This window comes from Adiantum capillus-veneris, chromosome 26 (genome assembly GCF_014529385.1).
Source record: "Adiantum capillus-veneris isolate H3 chromosome 26, ASM1452938v2, whole genome shotgun sequence".
Classification (NCBI taxonomy): domain Eukaryota; kingdom Viridiplantae; phylum Streptophyta; class Polypodiopsida; order Polypodiales; family Pteridaceae; genus Adiantum; species Adiantum capillus-veneris.
Window position 1 is genome coordinate 114,428,590 of NC_140956.1, and position 26,333 is coordinate 114,454,922.

General features: G+C 49.5%; 1 protein-coding gene across 1 annotated transcript in view; it reads right to left on the reverse strand.

Annotated features, from left to right (window-relative positions):
* Positions 1-25,414, reverse strand: part of LOC147424024 (uncharacterized) — a 63,572-nt gene extending 38,158 nt beyond the window's left edge. The window contains exons 1-5 of the mRNA XM_086501850.1: positions 20,508-25,414; positions 20,185-20,421; positions 20,020-20,069; positions 19,844-19,936; positions 19,534-19,770 (exon numbers count right to left, since the gene is read on the reverse strand). Of these exons, the coding sequence (XP_086357976.1) occupies positions 19,685-19,770; positions 19,844-19,936; positions 20,020-20,069; positions 20,185-20,330 (375 nt within the window). The 5' untranslated portion in view covers positions 20,331-20,421; positions 20,508-25,414 and the 3' untranslated portion in view covers positions 19,534-19,684. The remainder of the gene's footprint in view (positions 1-19,533; positions 19,771-19,843; positions 19,937-20,019; positions 20,070-20,184; positions 20,422-20,507) is intronic.
* Positions 25,415-26,333: the final 919 nt, after the last annotated feature.

Below are 26,333 nucleotides of genomic sequence, written 5' to 3' on the forward strand. Positions count from 1 at the left end.
GCTTCTGTGACAAGAAGTAGCGTAAACTCTGGTGATCTGTGAAGACCGTAAAATCGGCTCCGAGTAGGTAATGTCGCCTCTGAGTAAGAGCATGGATAACCGCCAAAAGCTCTTTCTCATAAATCTGTACTGTCAATTCCGGCCTTGAGAACAATCGGCTCTCGTAGGCAATGACATGGCCTTCTTGCATTAAGACCGCACCCAGACTACGACCACAAGCATCACAATATACTTCGAATGACTTATGCAAATCCAGCAAAGTCAAAACTGGTCCTGTAGTCAATTTTTCTTTCGATGTCTGAAAGGCAGTCACCTCTGTGGGTCCCCACGAGAAAGAGACTCCTTTCTGTGTCAAAATATGCCAAGGGGAAGCAACCTCTGCAAACTTTCTAATGAACCGTCGGTAGTAAGAACATAAGCCCAAGAAGCTTCTAACTTCATGGACATTCTTCAAATCGGGCCAATCACTAATAGTCTCTATCTTGACCGGGTCCATCTGCGCTCCCGCTACTAAGACAATGTGTCCCAAAAAGTGTATCTCTGGTAGGAAAAATTCACTTTTATTTGCATTGATCACCAACTTGTGATCCCGCAATGCCTAAAAGACCTGTAGCAGATGTTCTCTATGTTTTGCCTCATCCTTGGAGAAGACAATAATGTCATCAAAGAAAGTGCCCATAGAAGATCTGTACTCTCTGAAAATTCTGTCCATCATTCGGTTAAAGGTCACTGGAGCATTGGTAAGCCCAAAAGGCATCACCAAAAACTCGAATAAGTCGAAGGTCGTCCGAAAAGCTGTCTTGTAGACATCTCCTAACGCAATTCGGATCTGATGATATCCGCTCTTCAAATTGATCCTGCTGAAACAAGAGGATCCCTGTAGTCGGTCTAGAATATCATCGATCCTAGGAATTGGAAATCTATTCTTGATGGTGATTTTATTGAGAGCTCTATAGTCAATGCACATTCTCCAAGATTTGTCTTTCTTCAAAATCAACGACACCGGAGAGCAGTAAGGTGAAGTACTCGACTGGATAAGACCCTTTTCCAAGAGGTCTTTCACTTGGTTCATAATCTCTTCATTTCGGGCTCGGCTCACATGGTAAGGTGGCCGGTTCGGTGGTGTGCTTCCAGGTATCAGATCAATGGTATGATCCTCAGGAAGAGCTGGTGGCAACTCGCCTGGCACGCCCTCAGAAAAGAAATCGGCATGAGTATGGAGAAAATCTTGGCGTTCTTTTTCTAGATCAGACATATTTGTCCTATGATCATCATTCAACTCTTTCAAAAAGATCGAGTAAACAAACAGACTGGATTTCATTAATTTTGAAACGTCCGAAGCCGATACAATAGGGACAGACTTGCCCTTAAGTTCAGCCCTTCTCAGTAGTCAAAGTCGCTTTTCTCGCACGATAGTCGACCACGGCGTTGTTCTTATGGTACCAGGGAATTCCCAAGAGGACATCACAACCTTCCAAGGGCATTATGTAGAAGTCCTCGTGCCCCAATGGCCAGTAAGTCTGAATGAGGAACGAACGCTCGCTGCTGCTGCACGCTCCCACCCCCCCTGCGCCATCGTTGCCCCTCACCCCCCCTCTCTCTCGCCCTCGCGCTGCCTCCAGCCCCCCCCGCGCTGCCCCCCCTCGCCCTCGCGCTGCCTCCCCTGCCCCCCCCCCCCCCTCTCGCCCTCGCACTGTCTCCCTCGCCCAGCCCAGCCCGCCACCGCTGCCCGCCGCTCTCGCCCCTAGCTGCCCTTTAACCTGCCCGCTGCCCCCCCATTCCCTGGCTGTTTTCTCCCCCCCCCCCCCCCCCCCACAGCCTTTGTTCCTTCGCTCGCCACTGTATCCTTCCCTCCACCCCCCCCCCCCCCCCCCCCCGCCCCCCCCCCTTGTCCGTATTGCCCCCGAAGGTTTTCTGCACCTGGCTCTGCACCGCTTTTTCTTCGGACTAGTGTTCGGCGTACTCGGTTGCAGTTCTTCTTCACCATCCGCTTCTTCGACTCAGCAGTAGACACAGATGGAGGCTCCAGCTCCGCCATAGAGGGACTCGCCTGAAGCCCCCTCGCCCGACCCCGCTGAGCCCACCATTCGACTTGCTCTTTCACCGACAGAGCAAGCGAGCCTTGCCGCAGAGGTAGAGCGCTTGCAGGCGACTTCTGTCATCTGCAAGGTTCTCGGCATCCGTCCTAGCAGAGGAGAGCTGCGAGACCTTCTCCAGGCCCGCCTTCTCGCAGAGGTGGGCAAGATTTTGGATGTCCAGATCCTCGGACGGGGGTACTACCAGATCGAGTTCGAGACTTCCGAGATGGCCTCCAAGGTCATAGCTATGAGTCCACTGGCCATCCGAGCATCACGCGCCCACTTTCGACAGTGGCGACATGGTTTTGACCCGACTTCGGATGTGCTAGTAGAGGAGACAGACATCCCCATCTCAGTCTGCTTTCCGGGTTTACGGAGGGAGTACCTTCCACTTCTCTCCAGGATTGGCTCCGCCATCGGGACTGTCCTGGAGACACCTCGTACGGCAGCATCAGTAGCTGCCAAGGCGGCTGGCATCCCTTCAGTTCGAGTTTTGGTCAGAGATACCCACACGCTCCCGAAGGTCATCCTTCTGCCTCGGGTGAGTGGGGGTTGGTTTAGACAGAGTGTGGAGTACTCAGGTCTCCCGAACCAGTGCTTCATTTGCTGACAGATGGGCCATTTAGCGAAGGCCTGTCCACGGAGGAGGCCATGACCTGCACCTCAGCCTCAGCCCCAGCCTGCCAAGGCTGGGCCGCAGCCACAGCCAGCGGCACAGCGCACAGATTCTGAGCCACCCTCCGAGACTAGGGCTCCAGCGGAGGAGGGATGGCAGCAGGCCCGTGGCGGTCGACGCCAAGGGCCACAGCGGCAGCCTGGCACTCAGAGTGGCCCTCAGGTGCCTACTCAGCAGCAGTGGATTCCCACGGGGAACCGCTTTGGTCCTCTTGAGCAGGAGGAGCCCCCTACGCCAACCTCCACTTCCGCTTCACCCTCGCCAGCCACCCCACCTTCAGATTTCCCCTCTTCCTCCTCATCCCCTCCCCCGCCCACTCCCCACCTCGCCCCCCTGTCTTTGTCGCCCCACCCCGCTTCTCTTCTCCTCCGCGCCCCCCCCCCCCCCCCCCCCCCCCCAGCTCCTTCCCCCCCTCCTCCTACTTCAGTACCACAGTCGACTCAGGAGACTGGTCCCTCGCCGACGACTAGGAGATCTCTTGGCAGTGCCTTTGCCACGAGTCGCCTAGCGAGAGAGGGTCAGCCCTTCTTGCGGCCCCCTCTGCAGATTCAGACATCTTCCCTTGCAGCTATCCCTCGTCGTCTAACGAGCATTGACCTCCGACGCCGCTGGGATTTCTTCGATTAGGGTTTCACTCGCTTTCTCGGCGATTCCGCAGCAAACCACGAGGCAGCCTGCTTCAGGGTCCACGCTCTGTTCCTCGCCGCTAGGGGGACAGAGGCCTTGGACTCCGCAGTTGGTTTCTCCTTTCCCCTCTGTGGTCGGACCGAGACAGAGTGGTCCCTAGACTCAGTGGTGGGATGGTTGCATACACACGTTCTCGAGTTCTCTCACCACATGGGAGAACTTGGAGTTACAGATTTGCTGCAGACTTTGTGGCCACTGGCCAAGTTTGCGGTGACACCCCCAGACTTAGCAGGATGTAGGCACATTGTGGTGTACTTTTTTGCTGATACGCAGTGTTTGCCTTGCTATGTATACATTCATGAGGACTCCTGGACAGAGGAGGTTGCTTTGCGCACGGCTCGCTCTGCTTGGGCTTGGGCCAGGCACTCACTACAGGCTCGCCTATCTAGAGGACGCTCGGATGCGGATTACTCCCCATCCAAGCCTGCCTCGAAGATAGCCCGTCTTGCTGCTGCAGCAACATCTATTCTCTCTCGCTCCCCACGAGGATCGTCTCGTGGAACGTGCAGGGATTAGGTGGGCCCCAATTTCAGCGACAACGCGGCCGATTGCGTCAGGAGCTTCAGCGTTGCCTTGTGGGAGGAGAGATTGATCTCCTTATGCTTCAGGAGCACCATTTGTCTGAGAGCCGCATTCGGCGATGTGGTCAGATTTTGCGGGGACGTTATGATACCCTTTGGTCAGCTGCTTTTGGACCTGGAGGCATCCAGGGTGGGGTATGTATGACTATTGCGGACTCATTGCAGCAGGCCATTGTGGGCAGAGGGATTATTGTGCCAGGCAGGGCTCAGTGGATTACTTTGCAGGTTCAGGGTGGCCTTGTGGGCTTCCTGAACATCTATGCGCCCAATGTGGCGAGTGCTTGTGCAGAGTTTTGGTCACAGATTGTTGAGTCTTTGCCACAGGTTGACCATTGGTGTGTAGGAGGGGACTTCAACATGTTGGAGGACCCCTCTGACAGGATCGGAGGCAGCCATGCTACTGTACATGGAGTCGAGTTAGCAGCTTGTGAGAGGTTGTGTATGACTTTGAGGGTCTCGGATACATGGCAGCATTCTGGCTTTGTGAGGCCTCCAGAGAGTCTTGCCTTCTCTAGATCGAACCGCAGAGTGGGAGGAGTGAATCTATCGCGGATAGATCGCTTCTACACTAGTGACCACTTCAGTGACTTGGGGAGATCAGTGGGCATCTTGGCAGGGACATCCTTCTCGAACCATGCACCAGTGATCCTCACAGTGGCAGACAGGCAGAGGAGTGGGAGCACGATGCTTCGCATCCCAGAGCGGGTCTTGTTGGACTCAGCACTCGGAGAGAGGGTAGAGGCTCTCTGGACAGAGGGCATGGGCAGCCAGGCTCTACCTGCAGACAGAGTGGCCTTGGGCCTAGCTCAGCTTAGCCACTTTTTTCTCCAAGGGTCTTTGGCTCGACGGGCTGCAGCGAGAGAGGAGGAGCAGCGTCTCAAACGAGGCATTGCTTCACTACAGAGGATGCAGGAGCAGCATCCAAACAGTCCATGGTTGGAGGAGCAGTTACAGAAGGCTCGACAGGAGCTTGCTTGCACAGAGGAGAGGCGCCATGAGTTTGCCTTTCACCGACAGGCATCTCAGTGGACTCAGGTGGGTGACAGAGTGACAGGTGCTTTTTTTGAGACAGTGGGACCTCGGCACTCGCATGCCAAGGTCAATCAGCTGAGGAGACCCGATGGGTCAGTTGTTTGTGAGCCTGAGGATATGCGTGCAGTTGCTACTGACTTTTACCATGAGCTACTGTCGGCTGAGCCCCAGTCAGAGAGACAAGATGCATGCAGGGAGCAGGTTTGGGCGCAGATGCCTTGTCTTGTGACTGAGGAGATGCGCCAGAGGCTAGAGATACCTCTTCAGCTTGAGGAGCTGCACACGGCTCTTAGGGCCCTCCCTCGTGGTAGCTATCCAAGTGAGGATGGGCTGACTCCCAGCTTCTTCTTGGAGTATTGGGACCTGCTTGGCCCAGATCTTTGTAGTGCCTTTCAGTACATTCTACACACAGGAGTGATGCCGGATAGCATAAGTGAGGGCCTGATTTACCTCATTCCGAAGGAGGGTGGCTCCTTGGATGAGATTCGACAGTGGCGCCCCATCACCATCCTCAACTCAGCCTACAAAATTCTTGCCAAGGCTCTGAGTTTGAGGATTCAGCCACTTTTGGAGAGCCTTATACATGGGACTCATACAGGTTTTGTCAATGAACGCAGTATCCTTGACAACATCTTCACTTTCTGGGAGGCTTCTGCCCTGGCACGTCTCCGTGGGGAGGACCTTGTGATTCTTCTTCTCGATTTTGAGAAGGCATACGACAGAGTTGACTGGGACTTTCTAGAGGGCACGCTTCGCAAGATGGGCTTCTCAGATGCTTGGATCAGAGGGGTGTCAGCTTTATACAGACAGGCTCACAGTCAGGTGCTTTTGGTAGGAGGTAGAGGTGAGCGCTTCATGCTCACACGATCGGTCAGACAGGGTTGTCCTCTTGCCCCCTTTCTCTTTCTGTTCTATGCAGAGGCGATGAGCAGATTTTTGGTGTCACAGCAGGTTGGTTTGAGGGGCTTAGCACTCCCTATACGGGGAGATGAGCTTCTGGACGCTGAGTTTGCAGACGACTCAGCCTTGTACTTAGAGGGCCAGGAGGCCTATTTACACAGATGTGGGCAGGCTTTGGAGACCTTCTGCTGTGCATCGCGCGCACTGATCAACTGGAGAAAGACAGTGGCTTTCTCGGTTGGTAGTGCTCCTGTGCCAGATTGGATGCCAGGAGAGGGTTTCAGGTGGATTCCTCCAGGGACTGCAGTTCGGTACTTGGGTTGTCAGGTTGGTTTGGACTTGTCCCCCGAGCAGCAGATTGCTCCTCTTCTCCTGTCCATCAGGAGAAAGCTGTTACATTGGAGCTCAGCATGACTTTCGCTGGCTAGTAGAGTAGTAGTTGCCAACCAGGTGTTGTTGGCGACTATGTGGTACATCACTTTCTTGCTAGATCTTCTCGAGTTCTTGCATCAGCCAGGTAGAGAGGCTGATCAGGAACTTCCTTTGGTCAGGTCGCGACACTCAGATTGCCCGAGCCAAGGTGGCTTGGTCGGTCATCACACTTCCTTGTTCGCAGGGAGGGCTTGGGATCATTGATCCAGCATAGCAGAGCAGAGCCCTTCTTGGGAAGTTCGTCGTCAGAGGACTTCTTCCAGGCGAGGAGCCCTGGAAGGAGTTCTTGCTGCAGAGGCTTCGTGCCAGGGTGCCTCAGTCAGGAGGCCCTTGGCAACCTTTGACCAGATGGATCTTTACAGAGTCGCGCCCAGTTGGTTTGAGCAGGAGACTGGAGGACCGATTCGCTGTGAGTTTGCTGCGTTCTTGGGAGCTATTACAGCGTGGCCTAGAGCAGAGACAGCCGACGTGCACGGAGGAGCACCTACAACAGCCCCTCGTTTGGAACCCCATGGTTAGCACTCAGAGAGGCCACTTGGTTGGCAGTAGGCCTCATGTTTCTTGGGGTCCCATGGCAGCAGGTCCACCGTGCTCTCTAGGTGACTGGCTAGAGTTCACAGGTTTGTCAGAGGTGCAGGCTGTCCAGCTACAAGGCATGAGAGGGATTCAGAGCATGTGTCAGGACATCTCAGAGTCAGTTCCAGCTGAGTGGCTCACGCCTCTCGAGCCAGTAGCACCCCGGTGGATGGGAGCCTTCACACAACTGGAGGTTCTCATTTCAGTCAAGGCTTGCTCAGAGACTGTCCCAGCCCTGTTCTTCAAGCTTCAGGGTGGGGGACGATTACAGCGAGTTGCAGTAGAGGCCCCGCAGGTAGCAGAGTGTTGTTTCCAGAGGATCCGAGTTGTGGGCATCTGTGGGAGGACTTGCATCATAGACCCTGACCTAGCAGCTCTTGAGACAGGACACTGGAGGCTATGGGCTTGGGAGTGCTGTCCACTGGCACGAGTACTGTGGGATCCTGGTGAGTGGCTTTGGAGGGACCCCTTCTCTTCTGGAGACCGCCCAGGAGTCCCTTTCTTTCAGTACACTGTTCGGCTTGGACGTCATATACTTGCAGCACAGAGAGAGGCCCGCCCCGCTGCAGCACGTCATTGGCAGGAGGAGGGCCTCACAGTTGAGTTCTTGGCAGCTTTTTGGCAGAGGCTATGGGACTCCAGACAGCCGAGGCGCGTCACTTTGTTCCAGTGGTTGGTTGCACACAGAGCCACAGCAGTAGGGAGCTGGCTTGTGCATAGTGGTCTCTCGGCCGCATGTACAGCCTGTGACCAGTTGGTGGAGAGTCAGCGACACTGTCTTTGGGACTGCCCCTCGGCCCAGCAGGTGTGGCTACGAGTTCTTCGACTGATGCCTGCCCTCTCCACGGCTTGACAGTACACTTGGGGGGCAGCGGCTTGGTCCACCTTCACAGGCCCGGCACTTCAGTTTGAGCTATCTTCCACCAGCAGGATGATAGTGATACAGGGGGGGGGACCTACACTCCAGCCTGCTGCAGACCTTACTCCACAGGAGTGGTGCAGTGAGAGAGAGGAGTGTTGGGAGCTCATCAGCGGCCTAGCTCTCTGGTTCATCTGGCGGGCCCGTTGTTTCCGCATCTTTGAGGCTCGCCCTGTGCCACCAGCAGAGACTGTTCGTGACTTTTGGCTAGAGCTGATCCATACTCTCAAAGGACACCTTGAGGGACTACAAGGCAGCTCCGACCGCATGCGGGAGCGCCGCGAGGCTTTCCTTCGACTCTGGCGCCCTGGGCCTTTCTACACCATGGTCCAAGGGGTGCTCAGATGGCACTACTGTCCACCTGTGTGGCTCTTCCCTCCTCCCATCTCTTGATTTAGCCCCATTGTATATATGCTGTTTTTTCATTGGGAGAGTCTCCCCAATCATGTTTGTTGTAGCCCTCTCTTGCAGAGGTGGATGTAGCCCTATGGGCAGTTTTCATTAACTAATAGAAGGATCTTTTTCTCGGGGAAAAAAAAAAAGTCCTCGTGCCCCAAATACCCCTGACAATGCCACCGAAGTTTGCCAATGACAGGTGTAATGGCTACATCTCCATCGGGTGCCGCTAGAACTGCCTCTGCTTGTGGTCCCATCCGATCGGGTGTAATCTCGAGCCGCGCCGCCAATTCCGGTGAAATGAAGTTGGCCTCGGCTCCTCCATCAAAGATTCACTTTGTCCCAAGCTCGGCAAAGCTCTGTACTCTCATTAATCGTGCTTGGGTCAGTACCCATGCAATCTGGAACCAGTCCTGCTTTCATCTTGCCTTTCTGCCCACGTTCCTTGGCTGCTTTTGAACTCTCTGGCCTTTCTTCATCTTGTTCTTTCTGTGCCTTTTTAGGACACTTCCCGGAGATGTGTCCTTGTTCCCTGCATCCAAAACACTTCCCCTCTTTGATGTAGTTGGCTCTCTCCCGAGAAGTGAGTCAGGGTCGTGCATCCTTATCTTTCTTGGGGGCTCTTCTTCTTTCTACTTTCATTTTTAGAAGTCTGCTCGGTTTTCTGCGTCATGATCTCATCTGTGGGGTAAGTCAAATTGCCTGAGTGTATGGCAAAGACCCCGTTTCGCATGACTCATCAGTTCTTGAATAGAATCTAACTTTTGCTCTAAGCAGTGATCTCGGATCTCCGTAGGAACTCCGCAGCTAAACCGCTCAATCTGTTCTTTAAGCGAGATCATCTTAAATGAAGAAGCGGTTAGAAAAGAGCTCCAAAATCTCTCGGAATATGCGTCCAAAGTATCTTTCTTGGTCATCCGGAGATGGTTCCAAGCAGTTTGTATGTCGCGTTCATACTCCCGAATCCCAAGTCAACCAAGAAGAAATAAAAAGCCTTTTAAATTTCAACCATTTAACTGGCGCTTTCTTGTTCAATAGAAGAGTGGACCACCATGTTCGAGCATTTCCCTTGAAGTAAGAGGTAGGCCTTCGAATCTTGGAGTGCTCAGAGTAATGCCCTCTAGAGAAAGCTATATCAAACTGCTCTATGAAGGCCAAAGCCCTCGAAGCATCTCAGAATCCAGAAAAAGTGTCACATTTTATTGACTGTCCACCTTCTTTAAATTCTTGAACTTTCTTGCTTTTATTCTCTAGAAAGTCGTATTGGTTGGCTTTATAGAAAATCTTCTTCTTTGGATAAAATCTGTGATCATCGGAGTCCGAATTATCCGAAGATGAGTCCTCTGTAGACCTGTCAGAAACTGAGCGAAACTTAGGCTTCTTTGTGTTTTTCTTGCCCTTTCTGAAGCTTTGCTTTTTCCCTTTTCTGTCTTCTTCGCTTGAGTCAGAAGAGCTAGAAGAACTGTCAGAAGAAGAAGAACCGGATACTCCTTCAAATCGCACATGCTTCTTCTACTTTCATGCCGAGGCAAAAGTAGATTGACGACCCAAATAACCCGGGAAGTCAGTTCCTTTCTTCTGCTTTTTGTCGTGCTTTTTGGCTTTGTTGGTTGGGTCAAAAAGCTGGGTAATCCGTGTATCAACCACCTCTTCTAATTCTTGCTCTGTAAACATCCTCGGAGTAGAAGGTTTCTTGAGTGCCGGTTTGAGGGGTGGTTATGTGGCCTTACGCCACTAAGAGTGCACTTCGTCGAAGGATGTTTAAGTTAAAAATTTTGCAAATTTCGGATCCTTCGCAAGATTGATCATCATCTTTGTCGCATCGTCAACCAATTGTCGACGGTCCATCTCTTCAATCTTTGCCTGAGTAGGCTGAGGCGGGCCGTACTTCTCGTGAGAATTTTCTTTATGATCTCTTCCCGCATCCCCAGATGCAGAGAAAGTCAACTGATCTCTGTTTGAATCCATAAGTGTCGCGACAAAAGAATGCATCCCTTGTAATGAATAAATAAGTGATTTGGCCTCACACTCCGCAGAGCATGTGGACGCAGAGTCTAAGAGTGAGACCCCTCCCACTCCCTTGTACATTGAGCACAGATTAATACAAAAAGAAATACCGAAAGGGGCGCCAGTCTTTGAGGCCAATATCTCTAGGCATGAAACTCCGTCGGGCCATGTCGAATTAATTGTGAACTATGAACTGTTTTGAAGTGAATCTCTGCTATGTGTCGCTGTAGAATCTTGACTTCGAGTGTCCAAGTTTATTACAGTGGTATCAGAGCGCGGCCAATTTCTCTTCTACCGGAAAATCCGCAAAAGCAGAGCCCCAAAAGCTTTCAATTTTTAAAATAGGCTTAAAATAAAGCAAAGCCCAAAAGCTTCCCAACATATGGCTTGCGTGGAATTCCTGGGGCAAAAAGCAAAGCTAGAATTCCGTACTGTCTGCAGCGTGAAAAGCGGGATCCGTACGGCCAGCCACGTCAGCCCTGTCAGCGGATTTTCCGCCGCAAATCACAGGGGTCCGTACACAGCCACGTCAGCCCTGCAGCGTAACTTCCGCCACTCTTCTTCGGCCAGCCTGGGTGTGCCCGGTCTGCTACCCACTGGATGTGGTGTGTCTAGGGTTATGCCACGTTGGAGGGGGAATGGGGAACACACTCGACACACACGCAATGGCCCCTATATAGCTCAGGATATTCACAGTACCCCTGTCCTCTCGAAAACACCTTCAAAACAAGCAACTCACACTAGCAGGGCCTTGCCTTCGCCCAATGCACACACAACTAGCACAATTGCTAGACAGCGATCACACCGATCTTGCCCGCTTCCAGCCCTTCCACATCTCGACACCTCTCTCTCTTTCTCTCTCACACACACAGGAGGCCCGGGGAGTGCACACGCTCACACACCGGCACCACACACCTTGGAGACGAGCAAAGAAGAAAGGGGGGAAGGGGGGAAAGACGACACCAAAATCGACAATGACAGTTTTCTCCTTCAAACAAAAAAACCATGTACAAGATCCGTACAGTCTGCTCTAGGCCGCACCATGGCCATCACTATTCCACACAGAGGGGCATACACATCCCTTGCCACTCGAATTTGTCGGCACACACCTCGACAAAAACTCCATTGCTGGCTTCACTTCGATAGCAGCTTCTCTTGGCAGCCCTCACTGGCTTCTTCTCTTGCAAAGCACATGCCCTTCCGAGCTGCTTCATAGACGATGCTTCATCCTTGGGTGTCGACTTCGATCACACCGGTCGCGTGAAGTTTTTCCTTCTTCCCCAAGCCTAAAGAAAACCCAAAGAAAAAACTTCTCCCTCCACCAAAAAACGTCGATCTCCCCTTTCTTCCTTTTCCACAAACTTCCCTTCTTTGGCCAAAACTTTCTAAAAAAATAATTCCTTGAGCAATAGCGTCGGGCGCCACTGCTCCTCTTAGCCTTCACAAAAAAACTTTTTTTACCCTTTTCCCTTAAGTTAACTTTTGGACTACCTTTCCCTTATTAGAAACCTCTAGCCACCATTTTTTCCTTTCAACTTACAATTTACAACTAAAGAGTTTCTTAGGACTCATTTCCCATGCAATCGGTGCTTCCCCCAGCACATATTTGTCGGCTACCCATTCGGTCTTGGTATACCAAAACTTCATCTTATTGTCTCTAGACTCTTGGAGCTCCACCGCATTCCAACCCCTACACGCCTTCTGAACTTGGTAAAAATCACACGTTCTCTTCTATCCGACAAGTGATCTCAACTTCAATCCCCCAGATCTCATCACCTAAGATCTCGATTGACAAGCCATCAAGTCCGGCCATCTCATGCTCTTGAAAAGTACATTAAAAAACGGGACAAGCCACCTGACGATCCCTTTCTGCCGTTCTTGCATGCCAACTTGAACTGGGCCTACCTCGATGCCCATAACTCCAATCAGCGAGCCGCAGATTTCGGCTGACTCCCCGCATCGCATGCAACTTTCGAGAATTCTAGCGAGCTTAAAAAAACTCCTATAGGCGCACCTACCAACACGGCCCAATGAGCACATACTCGACCCCTAGAAAATATTCCACAGGCCATAACTTGCCCGTTTGAAGCCCGATTGATAATCTGAAAAGACCGGCATGCTTCACACTTGAGCTTTACAAGCGTACCCATTGATCCCATTTTTGGCCACCTATTTGTACCTGCCCTGCTCGTCGGAGATCTGCAAAGCATTCTATCTTCGGACAATCATAACTTTCACACCCGGACTCCGTTTGACGAGCCGTCTGGACGGGCCCATAGAGCATCTCTAAGACCACATTTTAGAACACTGACTCAGCATTCCGAGCACCTTTACTTGCTATTCCACCTGGACCATTCTGGGGCCTTTTTGGCCTTAAAAACCGCATTAGACATACACTTTTGCCCCGACATGCTCTCCCAAGGCCTTCGTTCCTGCTTTAGCCCTTTGCCATGTGCATGCTAGCACCCATAGCTCGCCATAGAGCACTTCCCTTCATAGACCAACTTTGGTTGCACCATCATTGCCCACCCCCCAACTGAACATTCGTGTTCAACCAAAAGTAGCTCTATTGAACTTGAAACTGGCAACACTCTGCAAAGGCTTCTGAACCCTTGCCTCTATCAGAAATGAGTACCCACAGCACTCCAAAATGGCAACAAATGTTATCGAAAACAAAGTGGGTCACAACCTGTGTATTTACCTCCTTCACAGCTTTGGCCTCGACCCACCTGGTGAGGTAGTCGATGGCTACCACAACATATTTCTTGCCACTTGTAGACTTAGGGAGTGGACCGATGGCTTCCAACCCCACTTCTCAAAAGCATTTTGAGCGACAATGGCCCCCTGTGATTCAGCTATCAAACGCCTCTCTCCTATAGTCTGGCATTCATGGCAGGTCTTGCACCAATAGTGCACATCCTTCACTACTGAAGGCCACCAAAAGCCCGCTCTCAACACTCGAAACAGTACTTGACCTTTCCCCTGGTGTTCGCTCTTCTCATGGCATTGCTCCAGCACCAAGTTAATCTCTTCTTTGTAGAGTACTCTCCTCAACACCCCGTCTCTGTCGTAGGTCATTAGGTCTTCACCTATTAGTGTAAATTTGCGAGCTTTTTGAACTATCCTCCTCCTTTGCAGTTTAGACAAACCTTAAGGACACTGCCCTGTACCCAAAAAATCTTCCACCTCCTTCAATGACTCCCTACCTATGTATGTGGCCAGGGCCACATATATACCTGCGACATGTACCTGCACCTTACTGCTTGCTAGCTGGTCTGCCTCTTGGTTGTGCTCTCTCTTCACATGCTTGAACTGGATTTCCCTAAAGACTTCAACAGCTTTTTGATGGCAAAGAACCAATGTTTTAAGGAATCTCGTTTTACCTACCATTGGCCTAACAGTTGCTTGATGACCAATAACGCATCCCCTTTGACCACCAACCTGGAAATGCCAAACTCAAGGCATTGTTTCAAACCTAGATGGAAGGGCGAGATATTTTGCTTCATTGTTGGTATGGATATCCTTCAAATCATAGGCTTTTGAGAAGATTACCTTGCCGTGTGGATCGTGTATCACCACACCTCCACCAGCTTTCTTTATTACCCTTCTATATGCACCATCAAACCACATGGTAAAAGATCCGACCAGGTCTGGCTCCTCTCTGGCTTCATCTCGTACTACTCTTGGATAAATTGACAAATCCACGGCTTTGCTGACCAAAATGTCTGTCAAATGGGACCGACTTGTATGGTCAATTTTGAACTCGAACTCAAATTCCTGTAACTCTATCACCCACTTCATGATCCGCTTCCCTGTCTTTAAGTGTAACACCACTTCAGGCAATAGATTGTTAGCCGTCAACACATAGAACTTACGTACAATGAGGTGCACTTTGAACTTCCTACAAGCAAAAACCAATGCCATGACCCACTGCTCCGCTTCAGTGTAAGTCACCTCTCCAGGACTTATTACCCTGCTTTCAAAGTAAATAGGTTTATAGCTCCTTCCTACCTTCTGCAGTAACACCGCCCCAATAGCCGCGGTACCTACCGTCGTTGACACATAGAAATCGTCCTCTTGGCTTGGAGGGCACACAGCTGGCAGCTGACACAAAATTTCTCACTCTGTCAAAAGCTTCTTGAGCATCTTCATCCCATTCAAAGCCATGCACCTACTGAGCCCTCTTTTGGAGAGGATACACATACTGTGACAGCATCCAAAAAAAACGCGACAAGTACTTTAGCTTATGTACAAAGGAGGCCAAGCCTTGCGCACTAGAGGGAGGCTCCATTAAGACTAGCGCCTTGACCTTTTCTGGATCCGCCTCAATTTCATTTTGTGACACCACATGACTTAGCAGCTGTGCTTGAGGTTGTGCTAGCTTGCACTTCTTAGGGTTTAATTGACCTCCTTCTTCGTCCAACCTTTGAAAACATAGCCGGAGCTTTGACAAATGATCCGCCCTTGAGCTATAGCATCCAATGTCATCCATGAAAACTCTAATAAACTTGCCCAAGTAGAGACCAAACACCCTATTCATCCAGTCTTGGAAGGTGGTGTAGACATTCACTAAACCAAACGGCATCCTGCGATAAGCAAAGCACCCCCATGGAGAGATAAATGTCATCTTTAGTTGGTCTTCAAGAGCAATCCCCATCTGAAAGTACCCTGAAAATCCATCCATAATAGAGTACCTCTCATGACCTGCCACCTGATTTAAGATTTCATCTTGGAATGGCAGCGGGTAGTGGTTTCTCTTTGTCGCCGCATTCAATGGCTTGTAATCGACGCACACCCGCTATTTTCCATTCTTCTTAGCGATGATAACCACTGGAGAAACCCACTCCGACTCCTTCACGGGGTATATGATACCTGCATCTAACAATTGGTTAATCTCCTACCAAAGAGCCTCCTTCTGAATCTCCCCTAATCTCCTTAGCTTATGTGCCTTTGGTTTGCACCCTTCTTTAAGAACTATCTTGTGCTTTGCACCCTTTGCTCCTTGTAGATCCTCGTACTTCGTTGCAAATAAATTCGGAAAAGAGGCACACAGCTCAACATAGCCTTCTCTCTCTTTCTTGGTCAAATCTTCGCTTAGCATAGCAGTTACCTCCTCCACACCTATGCCACCAACCTATGGTTGCACCTCTCCTTTTACATGGGAGCCTTCAACAATGACCCCAAACAAGTCGGCATCTATCTTTAGCATATCATCCTCGCTTTCCTCTTCCTCAGTATCTGTGTAGCCCTCATCATAGGCCATCTCGATCTCATACTCATAGCTTGTCGTATCATCTTTGTCTTTTTCTGCCATAGGGTGAAAACGGCTCTCTTTGCTCTTCAAATCAAGCACCACATGTCTTCCTCTCTCTTTGTCAGGCAAGGTGAACACCCTGCTCCCCCAATCCTGCTTAGCCCCTATTGCAAGTAGCCATGGCCTACCCAAGATGATTGGATAAGCATTGTCACCCGCTTTCATCACAAAGAAATCGATTAAGCACTCAATGCCCATCACTTTCACTCTTACGTCTTGAGCCACGCTCAAACACCTAGGTGGCTTTGGTATGGTTAGCCATCCTCATGTGTACATTTGATTTAGCTATTGCTTTGACCCCTGTTTCCTTCATAGCAGCCTCCGTCATGACACAAACCTGTGCTCCGCCATCTATATAGGCCTGAACCTGCATCCTCTTTTCAATGACCGCATCCACTAGAGGAAGGACATCCGTCGGGCTACCCACTCTCAATGCCATGTTTTGTATTGCATGCACATTTCCCTTTGCCTTTGGTAGCCTCGTGCTGACACTTGTAGACCACTGTCTTCGTAGCTTGGGATTTAAAGCCAACAACTGATCAAAGGTAATGTTAGCCTTTTGACTTTGAACATCGCTTACCAAGTCATATTCGGGGTAGCCGCGCCCTAGCTGAAAGTCTGCTTGCTTGATTTTGCGACGTCTTCTCTTCTTGCTAGTTTCCGGTTGCTCCTTGCCTTCGTACACTTTCTCTTTACCTTTACGGGCCCTCATCTCCCGCTCGGTTTCTGTCTCTCTTTCCATCCTTGCTCTCTTGTTGGCCAAGACTTCAACATCCTGCTTATCCACTCCGATGATACTCACCCTAGGGACTTCGCCACCATCAGGAGGAGCTGGTTGCACTTGATTCTCGCCTACCTGCTCCCTCGGACCATTGAGTTGTGCTTGGCCTCTACCTCTGCCAAACAACGGATAAATACCGCCTCTTTCTCTTAGTGGATGAGGGCAATCCGGTGCATAGTGTCCTTCTTCACCGCAATTGTAACATCGGCCAGGCAGTGGCCTTGCCCTGCCCCTTGCTCCTCTTGGTTGACCTCTATCCATCACGCTTGGCCGCAATTCCTGCATTTGCTCAGGCGAATCCTACACGGTTCGCACCCAATTTTGTGGCACAACGGCTACACCTGGGTTTGTATGGTTCTCATCATGAACAACATCCCTCAGACCCTGAGGTTGGACCACCGCTTCATAACCCGACACACCCTGTTCAATCTTCTTTTTTATTTTCCTGCTTTTTGCCTTTGCGATGGTCACTGCACCATTATAGTTTTCTGGGCTCTCAAAATCCACTTTCTCCCTCACTTTAGGATGCAAGCATGCCATGAATTTATCGAGCTTGAAGTAGTCGCCATTAGCCAATTGCATGGCACCCGCTAACTCTGCCCAGCACACTTCAAAACGATCCAAAAACAAATTGAACTCTTCACTTACATCCTGTTTGAGTGCTTTCAAGTTGGCATCCATCTCGACTGGGGATGCCCCTTTGCGAAAATCATATAGGAAACGCGTCCGCAGAGCCGGCCAAGCATGCCTCCGCTCACCTTCCAAAGCTTCGTACCATACCTTTGCCTTCCCGCGCATCACCAAAGGAAATGTCTGCATCTTGCTATCCTCATTCGGCATATGCAACGACAGCATGCACAGCTCAGGGTCGCAACCCACTCATCAGGATTTTCTTCACCTGTAAAAATTGGTCCATAGCTTCGATACGCCATATCGACCAACACCAAAAATTGCTTCTCTTCACTTAACTGGGAGCAATCAGTGTGCTCCTCCGTGGGGGCACCAGAAGATGGAGAGTGGGAATGGGAAACACACCCGACACATACGCAATGGCCCATATATAGCTCAGGATATTCACAACATCCCTGTCCTCTCGAAAACATCTTCAAAACAAGCAACTCACACTAACAGGGCCTTGCCTGCACTTCGCCCAATGCACATACAACCTGCACAGTTGCTAGACAGCGATCACACCGATCTTGCCCGCTTCTAGTCCTTCCACATCTCGACACCTCTCTCTCTTCCTCTCACACACACAGGAGGCCCGGGGGGCGCACACGCTCACACACCGGCACTACACACCTTGGAGAAAGGGGGGAAGGGGGGAAGGGGGGAAAGACGACACCAAAATCGACAATGACAGTTTTCTCCTTCAAACAAAAAAACCATGTACAAGATCCGTACAGTCTGCTCTAGGCCGCACCATGGCCATCATTATTCCACACAGAGGGGCATACACATCCCTTGCCACTCGAATTTGTCGGCACACACCTCGACAAAAACTCCATTGTTGGCTTCACTTCGATAGCAGCTTCTCTTGGCAGCCCTCACTGGCTTCTTCTCTTGCAAAGCACATGCCCTTCCTAGCTGCTTCACAGACGATGCTTCATCCTTGGGTGTCGACTTCGATCACACCAATCGCGTGAAGTTTTTTCTTCTTCCCCAAGCCTAAAGAAAACCGAAAGAAAAATATCCTCCCTCCTCCAAAAAACGTCGCTCTCCCCTTTCTTCCTTTTCCACAAACTTCTCTTCTTTGGCCAAAACTTTCTAAAAAAATAATTCCTTGAGCAATAGCGCCGGGCGCCACTGCTCCTCTTAGCCTTCACAAAAAAACTTTTTTTACCCTTTTCCCTTAAGTTAACTTTTGGACTACCTTTTCCTTATTAGAAACCTCTAGCCACCATTTTTTCCTTTGAACTTACAATTTACAACTAAAGAGTTTCTTAGGACTCATTTCCCATGCAATCGGTGCTTCCCCCTGCACATATTTGTCGGCTACCCATTCGGGATTGGTATACCAAAACTTCATCTTATTGTCTCCAGACTCTTGGAGCTCCACCGCATTCCAACCCCTACACGCCTTCTGAACTTGGTAAAATCACACGTTCTCTTCTGTCCAACAAGTGATCTCAACTTCAATCCCCCATATCTCACCACCTGAGATCTCGATTGACAAGCCATCAAGTCTGGCCATCTCATGCTCTTGAAAAGCACATTCAAAAACGGGACAAGCCACTTGACGATCCCTTTCTGCCGTTCTTGCATGCGAGCTTGGGCTGGGCCTACCTCGATGCCCATAACTCCGATCAGCGAGCCGCAGATTTCGGCTAAGTCCCCGCATCGCATGCAACTTTCGAGAATTCTAGCGAGCTTAAAAAAACTCCTATCGACACGCCTATCAACATGGCCCGATGAGCACATACCCGACCCCTGGAAAATATTCCACAGGCCATAACTTGCCCGTTTGAAGCCCGATTGATAATCCGAAATGACCAGCATGCTTCACAGCTTGAGCTTTACAAGTGTACCCATTGATCCCATTTTTGGCCACCTGTTTGTACCTGCCCTGCTCGTCGGAGATCTGCAAGGCATTCCATCTTCGGAGAATCATAACTTTCACACTGGGACTCCGTTTGACGAGCCGTTTGGACAGGCCCATAGAGCATCTCAAAGACCACATTTTAGAACACTGACTCGGCATTCCGGGCACCTTTACTTGCTATTCCACCTGGACCATTCTAGGGCCTTTTTGGCCTTAAAGACCGCATTAGACATACACTTCTGCCCCGACATGCTCTCCCAAGGCCTTCGTTCCTGCTTTAGCCCTTTACCATGCACGTGTTAGCACCCATAGCTCGCCATAGAGCACTTCCCTTCATAGACCAACTTTGGTTGCACCAACGTCACTGGTCTGTGACATTCTCCAGCACAAAGGCCTACTCGATATCTCTTCTCTACATGGTGTACACTCTTGGAATTTTTTGGAAATTTGGCAGAAGACACAGCACCTTTAACTATAAGAAAAATTGCCTTTTATTACTGCAATGGACATGGTACACACACACACACACACACACACACACAAAGCGAGAGAGAGAGAGAGAGAGAGAGAGAGAGAGAGAGAGAGAGAGAGAGAGAGAGAGAGAATGCAAACCTGTGCAGTACTTGGTTGCGAACCAGAGGGAGCAGTGGCCTTGATTGTTGTTGGGACTTCCAAGAAGAGGACTCTGCAAGAGGCTCTCAGAGGTCGTTGTCGTATAGGAGAAGCAGCGCAAGCAGTATGGGGATAGTCTCCAGCATAAAAATCAAAGGTCTACTGGTATCTCTCCTATACATTGTGTATACTCTTTGGAAATTTTTGGAAATTTGGCAAAAGACACAGCACCTTTAACTGTAAGAAAGATTTGCCTGCTATCACTGCAAAGGACATGGTATACACACACACACACACACACAATGCAAACCTGTGCAGTACTTGGTTTCGAACCCGAGGGAGCAACGGCCTTGATTGTTGGGACTTCCAAGAAGAGGGCTCTGCAAGAGGCTCTCAAAGGTCGCTGCCGTATAGAAGAAGCAGCGCAAGCATTATGCGATGGTCTCCAACAAGAAAATCAAAGGCCTACTTGTATCTCTCCTCTACATGGTGTATACTCTTGGAAATTTTTGGAAATGTGGCAAAAGACACAGCACCTTTAAATGCAAGAAAGATTTGCCTGCTATTACTGCAAAGGACATGGTATATACACACACACATACACACACAGAGAGAGAGAGAGAGAGAGAGAGAGAGAGAGAGAATGCAAACCTGTGACAGTACTTGGTTCCAAACGAGAGGGAACAACGGCCTTGATTGTTGTTGGGACTTCCAAGAAGAGGGCTCCGCAAGAGGCTCTCAGAGGTCGTTACCATATCGGAGAAGCAGCGCAAGCAGCATGCGATGGTCTCCAGCATGAAAATCAAAGGCCTACTTGTGTCTCTCCTCTATATGGTGTATATTCTTGGAAAATCTTTAGAAATTTGGCAAAAGACACAGCACCTTTAACTGTAAGAAAGATTTGCTTACTATTACTGCAAAGGACATGGAATACACACACACACACACATAGAGAAGGCAAACTTGTGCAGTACTTGGTTGCGAAACAGAGGGAGCAGCGGCCTTGATTGTTGTTGGGACTCCCAGGAAGAGGGCTCTGCAAGAGGCTCTCAGAGGTCGCTTTTGGTTTATCTGGTCTTTAATGTCCACAACACTGCTATCTATCTTACTGCCCCCCAAAGTGAAATGATAGCTCTTCTCAGCAATTGAAAGGCATGACCTTTGCGAAAGAAGATAAATGATGCATAACCTTACAAGAACTCCAACTCACTCGATCATTGGCAACGAACTACCTCAGTCTGCTTTAAGATGCATGTCACAAAACACACACACATGTTCAATGGAGAGCAAGCCTACTTGCTTTGAGCATGTATTTCTTTAAGAGCTATAGAAATTCTCAAATAATCTACCATATAGACTATACAGGTATAATCTAACTTATTGAAACTGTCAATGTAAGCATTAATGAAAACTAAGTACTTGTGAGATTCAACATGACCAACCCAAGCCCAGGTGCAACTCCAAAAATCTAGCTTTCAACCATCACAAAATTTAATGAAAAAGCTATAGAAAGTCTCAAATAATCTACCATATGGACTATACAGGCATTATCTAACTTATTGAAACTGTCAATGTAAGCATTAAAAAAAACTAAGTACTTGTGAGATTCAACATGACCAACCCAAGTCCAAGTGCAGCTCCAAAATTCTAAATTTCAACCATCACAAAATTTGAAACAAGACGAACAGGTGCAGTTAGAAACCCTCCTAACAAGGTAGCGTCCCTACAATGAGACAAATAAGTTGCTCACAAGCTATGCTTTGAGCAGGGAGATGCAATAGGTAAAAGATTGCCGTCATGTTCTATCTTCTCTTGGATATATAAAGAGTGGTAAAAGCCTTCTCATTGTGGATGCATTCATTTAATGAATCATGCAGACAGAAAATGGAAACTTTGAATCAGGCATGCAGTGCTAACTGTCCGTAAGGCAAGCAGAGACAGATCTTGATGAGTCAAGAGGGGGCGTTGAGAGTGCTAGCCCGCTTGTAGCCTATTGCTGCAAATCCCCTTGTCGACTCTAGGTGTTTCTCATTGCTTAGGCTACATCTGACTGCCACTCTCCCATTGACATTCTTTCAGGCTCCAAAGCACCTTTCCTACTCTTGTGTTGTCACATGCACCTCAGTCACGTTGGCCTCGGCGACGAGACCAGATCCACACACACACACACACACACACACACACACAGAGAGAGAGAGAGAGAGAGAGAGAGAGAGCCATTTCCTTGATGAGTGAGATCCACTACATTTGGAAAATCGGTCAAAATCAACATGGAGAGCTGCTATCAACCCGCGCAAAAAGGGAAGGGAGGATGGTGACTCTTTGACATCTATTAAGAGCAAAGTGAGCCGGCTAAGGAGATGCTGAAAGTCCTAGCCTGCTGTCGTCTTCTGCGTCTCCCTCCAACAGAGTTATTTATTGCCTCATGCTGTCTGGCAAGGCATCTGATGTGCTCAATCCCCCTCAGCAAATTCAACCGACCAGCAGTTGTGCCCACGGAGCACCCTTTTGCTAAGGCAATACTTCTTTCAACTCGACCCTCCACAGATTCATCAAATTTCTCAAATCTGGAATGCTTACCAATCGTCCGCACCAACTCAGTTACAAAGGCTCCAAGGTTGTGAGAGAGCAAATGCTCCCCTCCATGCTTCTCAGCTTGGCACAATGAATAAATCGTAGAGGGGTTTGTAACCTGCTAACTTTAGGTCAGGGAACCTCTTTAATTTCATGGATGATTGCAAGACTGGTGTCTTCAAGACGGGGAAAGTGACGGGTAAAATGGACCCCATCGTACTCTTGCTATTGTGGACAGCTCTTCCCCACACTTGCAGATTCCTACACCGTCATGCCTTGGGCCTGTGTATTCCAGCGCATCAAGCAATCTCAACCATCCATTGCATTAGCATTCTAACAGTGAACAAGACAAATGCATGACGGATGGGAATCTCCCTCACCCCCACTGTTCCGAGACAGGGAACAGGCTCGGCCTCCGCCTCGCCTATTCCAGCCCGGAACAGTGGGGGTGAGGGAGATTCCCCACCTCGTCAAAGTCCAGGGTCAGGCATCTTTGGCCGTTCGTTTACTGGCGATTCCATGGCGGAATATGGGTCTGCAGCCATTGGATGGGCAACACGTCAGCATGGAGAATCATCACCAAGCTTTGCAAATGATTTAATCGCACGTCAGCACTCAGAATCTTCACGAGCATTTGCCAAGCCAGCATGCGAAAAAATGACCCCCTGCAGCCAATCATTGCCTCTGATCAACTGTGTCGTCTGCGCAAGCTGAGCAACTGTGTCCTCTACGCAAGCTGCATGGCCCTCCTCCCCTAGACATTTGATGGTGTAGGGAATGGCCCTGCAATGTCCCTACACCTTCCAAGGCCAGCATTTCTAGCCTCTTTAGGCCGCGACTAAAGGGCCCGACCTTTCCAACCTAGATCAAAGAGCCACAGCCAACACGGTTTAGGGCTTGATCTCTCTGATGCCCCTGATTCTTTCCAGACACAAGTAACGGGGATCCTCCATACTCCCCCCGTCAAGGTCGGGGGTCAGGGGGCTGCTGATCCTGGCCGTCTATCTAGTTGACTTTATCAGCCGTAATGTACTGTGCAATCATTAGATGCTTGCCAATCAGCATGCGTAATAATCTGCATGACATTGACCAATCAAGGCCTCCCCAATCAGCACACAGAATGTTAGCTGCTTTTGACACATCAGCGATCAGAATATTAATGCACAAAATTTCTCCAGTGTCCTGCAATGAAACTCAGCCAACTCAGCAGTCGAAATCCGTGTGCTCTGCAGGCCACTGAGTTGTGGTATGCTGTTTAGATAAGGTGCTTGATATGCTTGAGAAGCTTCGCGCTGGTGACAAACTATCTTGTGAAGGATCCATCTTGCGACGAGCCTTTCTCTGATTCACAAGCTCTGCAGGTTCAACTGCAGCCAAGTCAACGACTGATGAAGTGGCCCCCTGACTACCTACATTAATGTCCTTGTCATCGCTTCAGTCTGCTCTGATCAATGCACTCAGTTTCATTGTTGGCCCCCTTCTCCCCGATACCTGACGGCCGGGAATGGTCCGTCAATGACCATTCCCTCATAATCACTGCTCCCGCCATGGCTCCCGGCTCCCCGCCGGTCACCATGCAGTCGCAGTAATTACGGGGAATGGTCCCTACCCTGTCAAGGTCCAGGGTCGCCGGGCAGGCCATCTGTGCCGTCAATCTACAAGCAATTCCAAACAGTAATTTTTGTTGATGCCTGTCAGATGTCAGACACGTCAGCACTCGTAATCTGCATGGCAATGATTTCCAATCATTGTAAGACTCGTCAGCATGCAGAATAGCGGGGTGTAGCTGTGCTGCAGGAGTGTACGACACCTCAGCATGCACAATAATGCACAAGCTATATCTAGTACTGCAAGACTGTATCTGCCTTGAGTCAGAGACCAGTACTTGGCCCGGCTCCCCTAGACCCTACCCCTAGAAAGTCTAGGCTTTTGCAAGGGCCCCTTTGAAGGCTTCCATTTATCTGTACTTAGATTAACGGAGCTCTCAAAGTTCTGGAATCTGAATCAAGATGCCAAAAATTTTATGCTTCCTCTCAAATGCGCTCCTTTTACATTAAGTCCACCGACATACTTCTTGGATGTCAATTCATAGGACAGACATTGTGACAAATCCCTGTATCAAACTGCATTATTAGCATATTGCAAAAGGGACACTCTTGATTCCGCTACCATCTTGTGCAAAGTCACCCCAATCAGTCCTCTTGTCAACATTATCATTATATTCCAGTGCTTCTCTGAGCAGCCTTTCCTGTAGAAGGCCCATTGCCTGCATAATTACCTAAACCAGAATGATCAACTGACACATAGATCTTCACATTAAAAACAAAGATCTTCGCCAAGGAAAAATGTGTTTGCTGAACAAAGGGAATTGCTCTCTCTCTCTCTCTCTCTCTCTCTCTCTCTCTCTCTCTCTCTCTCTCTCTCTGTGGAGCAACTGTAGTAGAGGACGGTGCTGGCGAATTAGGAGGGGCAGCAGCAGAGGATGGTGCTGGCAGTGGAGAAGGGAGTACTATAGGAGGAGGCAAAAAAGGGACTACAGAGTCTCTCTCTCTCTCTCTCTCTCTCTCTCTCTCTCTCGTGCAAGGCCTCTTGGTAGGTGACCTCCTATACTCACGCAAGGTAGATTGTTGAGTGCAAGGTCACGTGCAGGTCAGGGAGGGGTGGTACAGAACATGCTGAGCTTGGAATCATCAAGATGAAAGGTTTGAGTGGGTTGTATTCTATGGGGGAATTGAAGCAGACCTGTCTGCGAAATTTCTGCCAGCAAGTTGACGAATTATTAGGACAAGCAGGATGCATTGTTGGGAGGGCAGACAGATAGGATGTGCACATGCAGCAAACCCGGCTGAGGGGAAAACTGCAAGGCTCGAATCGGCCTTTCGCGCACATGCAGAGAAATCGGCGCAGTTCGTGAGCTTGTTAGGAGCCTTTTTAGCGTGTCAGAGCCTGTCAGTCAATCACAAGCATTCCCGCTTCACCAACGGTACTCGCCGGCTACAAACGGCAGTGAAGGGGGCAGTGACGTTCCGATAGAGCTGGTGGCGCAACGGTGGGAATCCTACAAGGGCGTCGTGGGCCTGAGGTGGGCCTTGTGCACTTTTCGAACGCTCGGAGAGCGCTCAGGCGTGCATGTGTGCACGCTAAGAGGGAGGTGCATGAACATGGGTAGATGGCGCTCGCGCGCGCGCACACACACACACACATAGGCCTAGTACACACATTGATAATTTTCTCTTTATCTCTATTCCACGTGGACGGTGGCTCTCTCGCTCTCTCTCTCTCTCTCTCTCTCTCTCACACACACACACACACACACACGCCAAGAAATGCATGTCTCCTGGTGAAAGTGGAGACAAGTCGAGCAAAGATGACGAAAAATCGGGCTGCAAAGGTGGGATCGAGAGGGAGAGCAGGCAAAGAAAAACAAAGGCTCTCTCTCTCACACACACACTCTGTGTGTGTGTGTGTGTGTGTGTGTGTGTGTGTGTGTGTGTGTGTCTCCTTGTCTACCCTTGCTATAGGTAGATTGAGCCGCAGGTCTTTTGTGCACACAGAGAGAATGTCTCTCTCATGGTTAGGTTGTCAAGCCACGCAGACGATGGAGGAGGGGGCAAGGTGCGGGTTTAGGGGCACTGGCTAGTTCCTCAGCGAGATTGTTGCCAATGTGAACACCCGCATGCAATTAGTTTTGTCTTTTTTTTTTCGAACTATGGAAATTAATAGATTGTTTGTAGAATGGAGCATAGAAATGAGATAAGATGGTGGACACTCATTGTGTATTGCTTTCATGGCTTAGAAGGTATCCCACCATACTGAAGAATGAGTGCCCACTAACTTATCCACCTATCAAAAAATTCTGCGTTTAATTATTTTTAAACAATAATCTGTCATTTTTCATTAGCAAAAAGGGAACACATCACTATGGCCTTAATCCTTTGGGGCAGGCCAAAAAGAATGGCTCTATGCACATGTGCATAGACTATCGCGGCTTAAATACGATCTTTATTAGGAATAAATATTCTTTGCCATGAGTACATGACTTCTTTGATCAACTCAGAAAAGAATGATGATTTTAATAAATACGATGAATGAATGTTCTAAAGACAATTGTTTGCTCATATCACGGACATTGCAACTTTCTAGCTATGCCTTTGGGCTTAGCTTATGGTCCTACCACCTTTACGACTTTGATGGGTAATGTACTCCGTCCAAATTAAGGTAAGTTT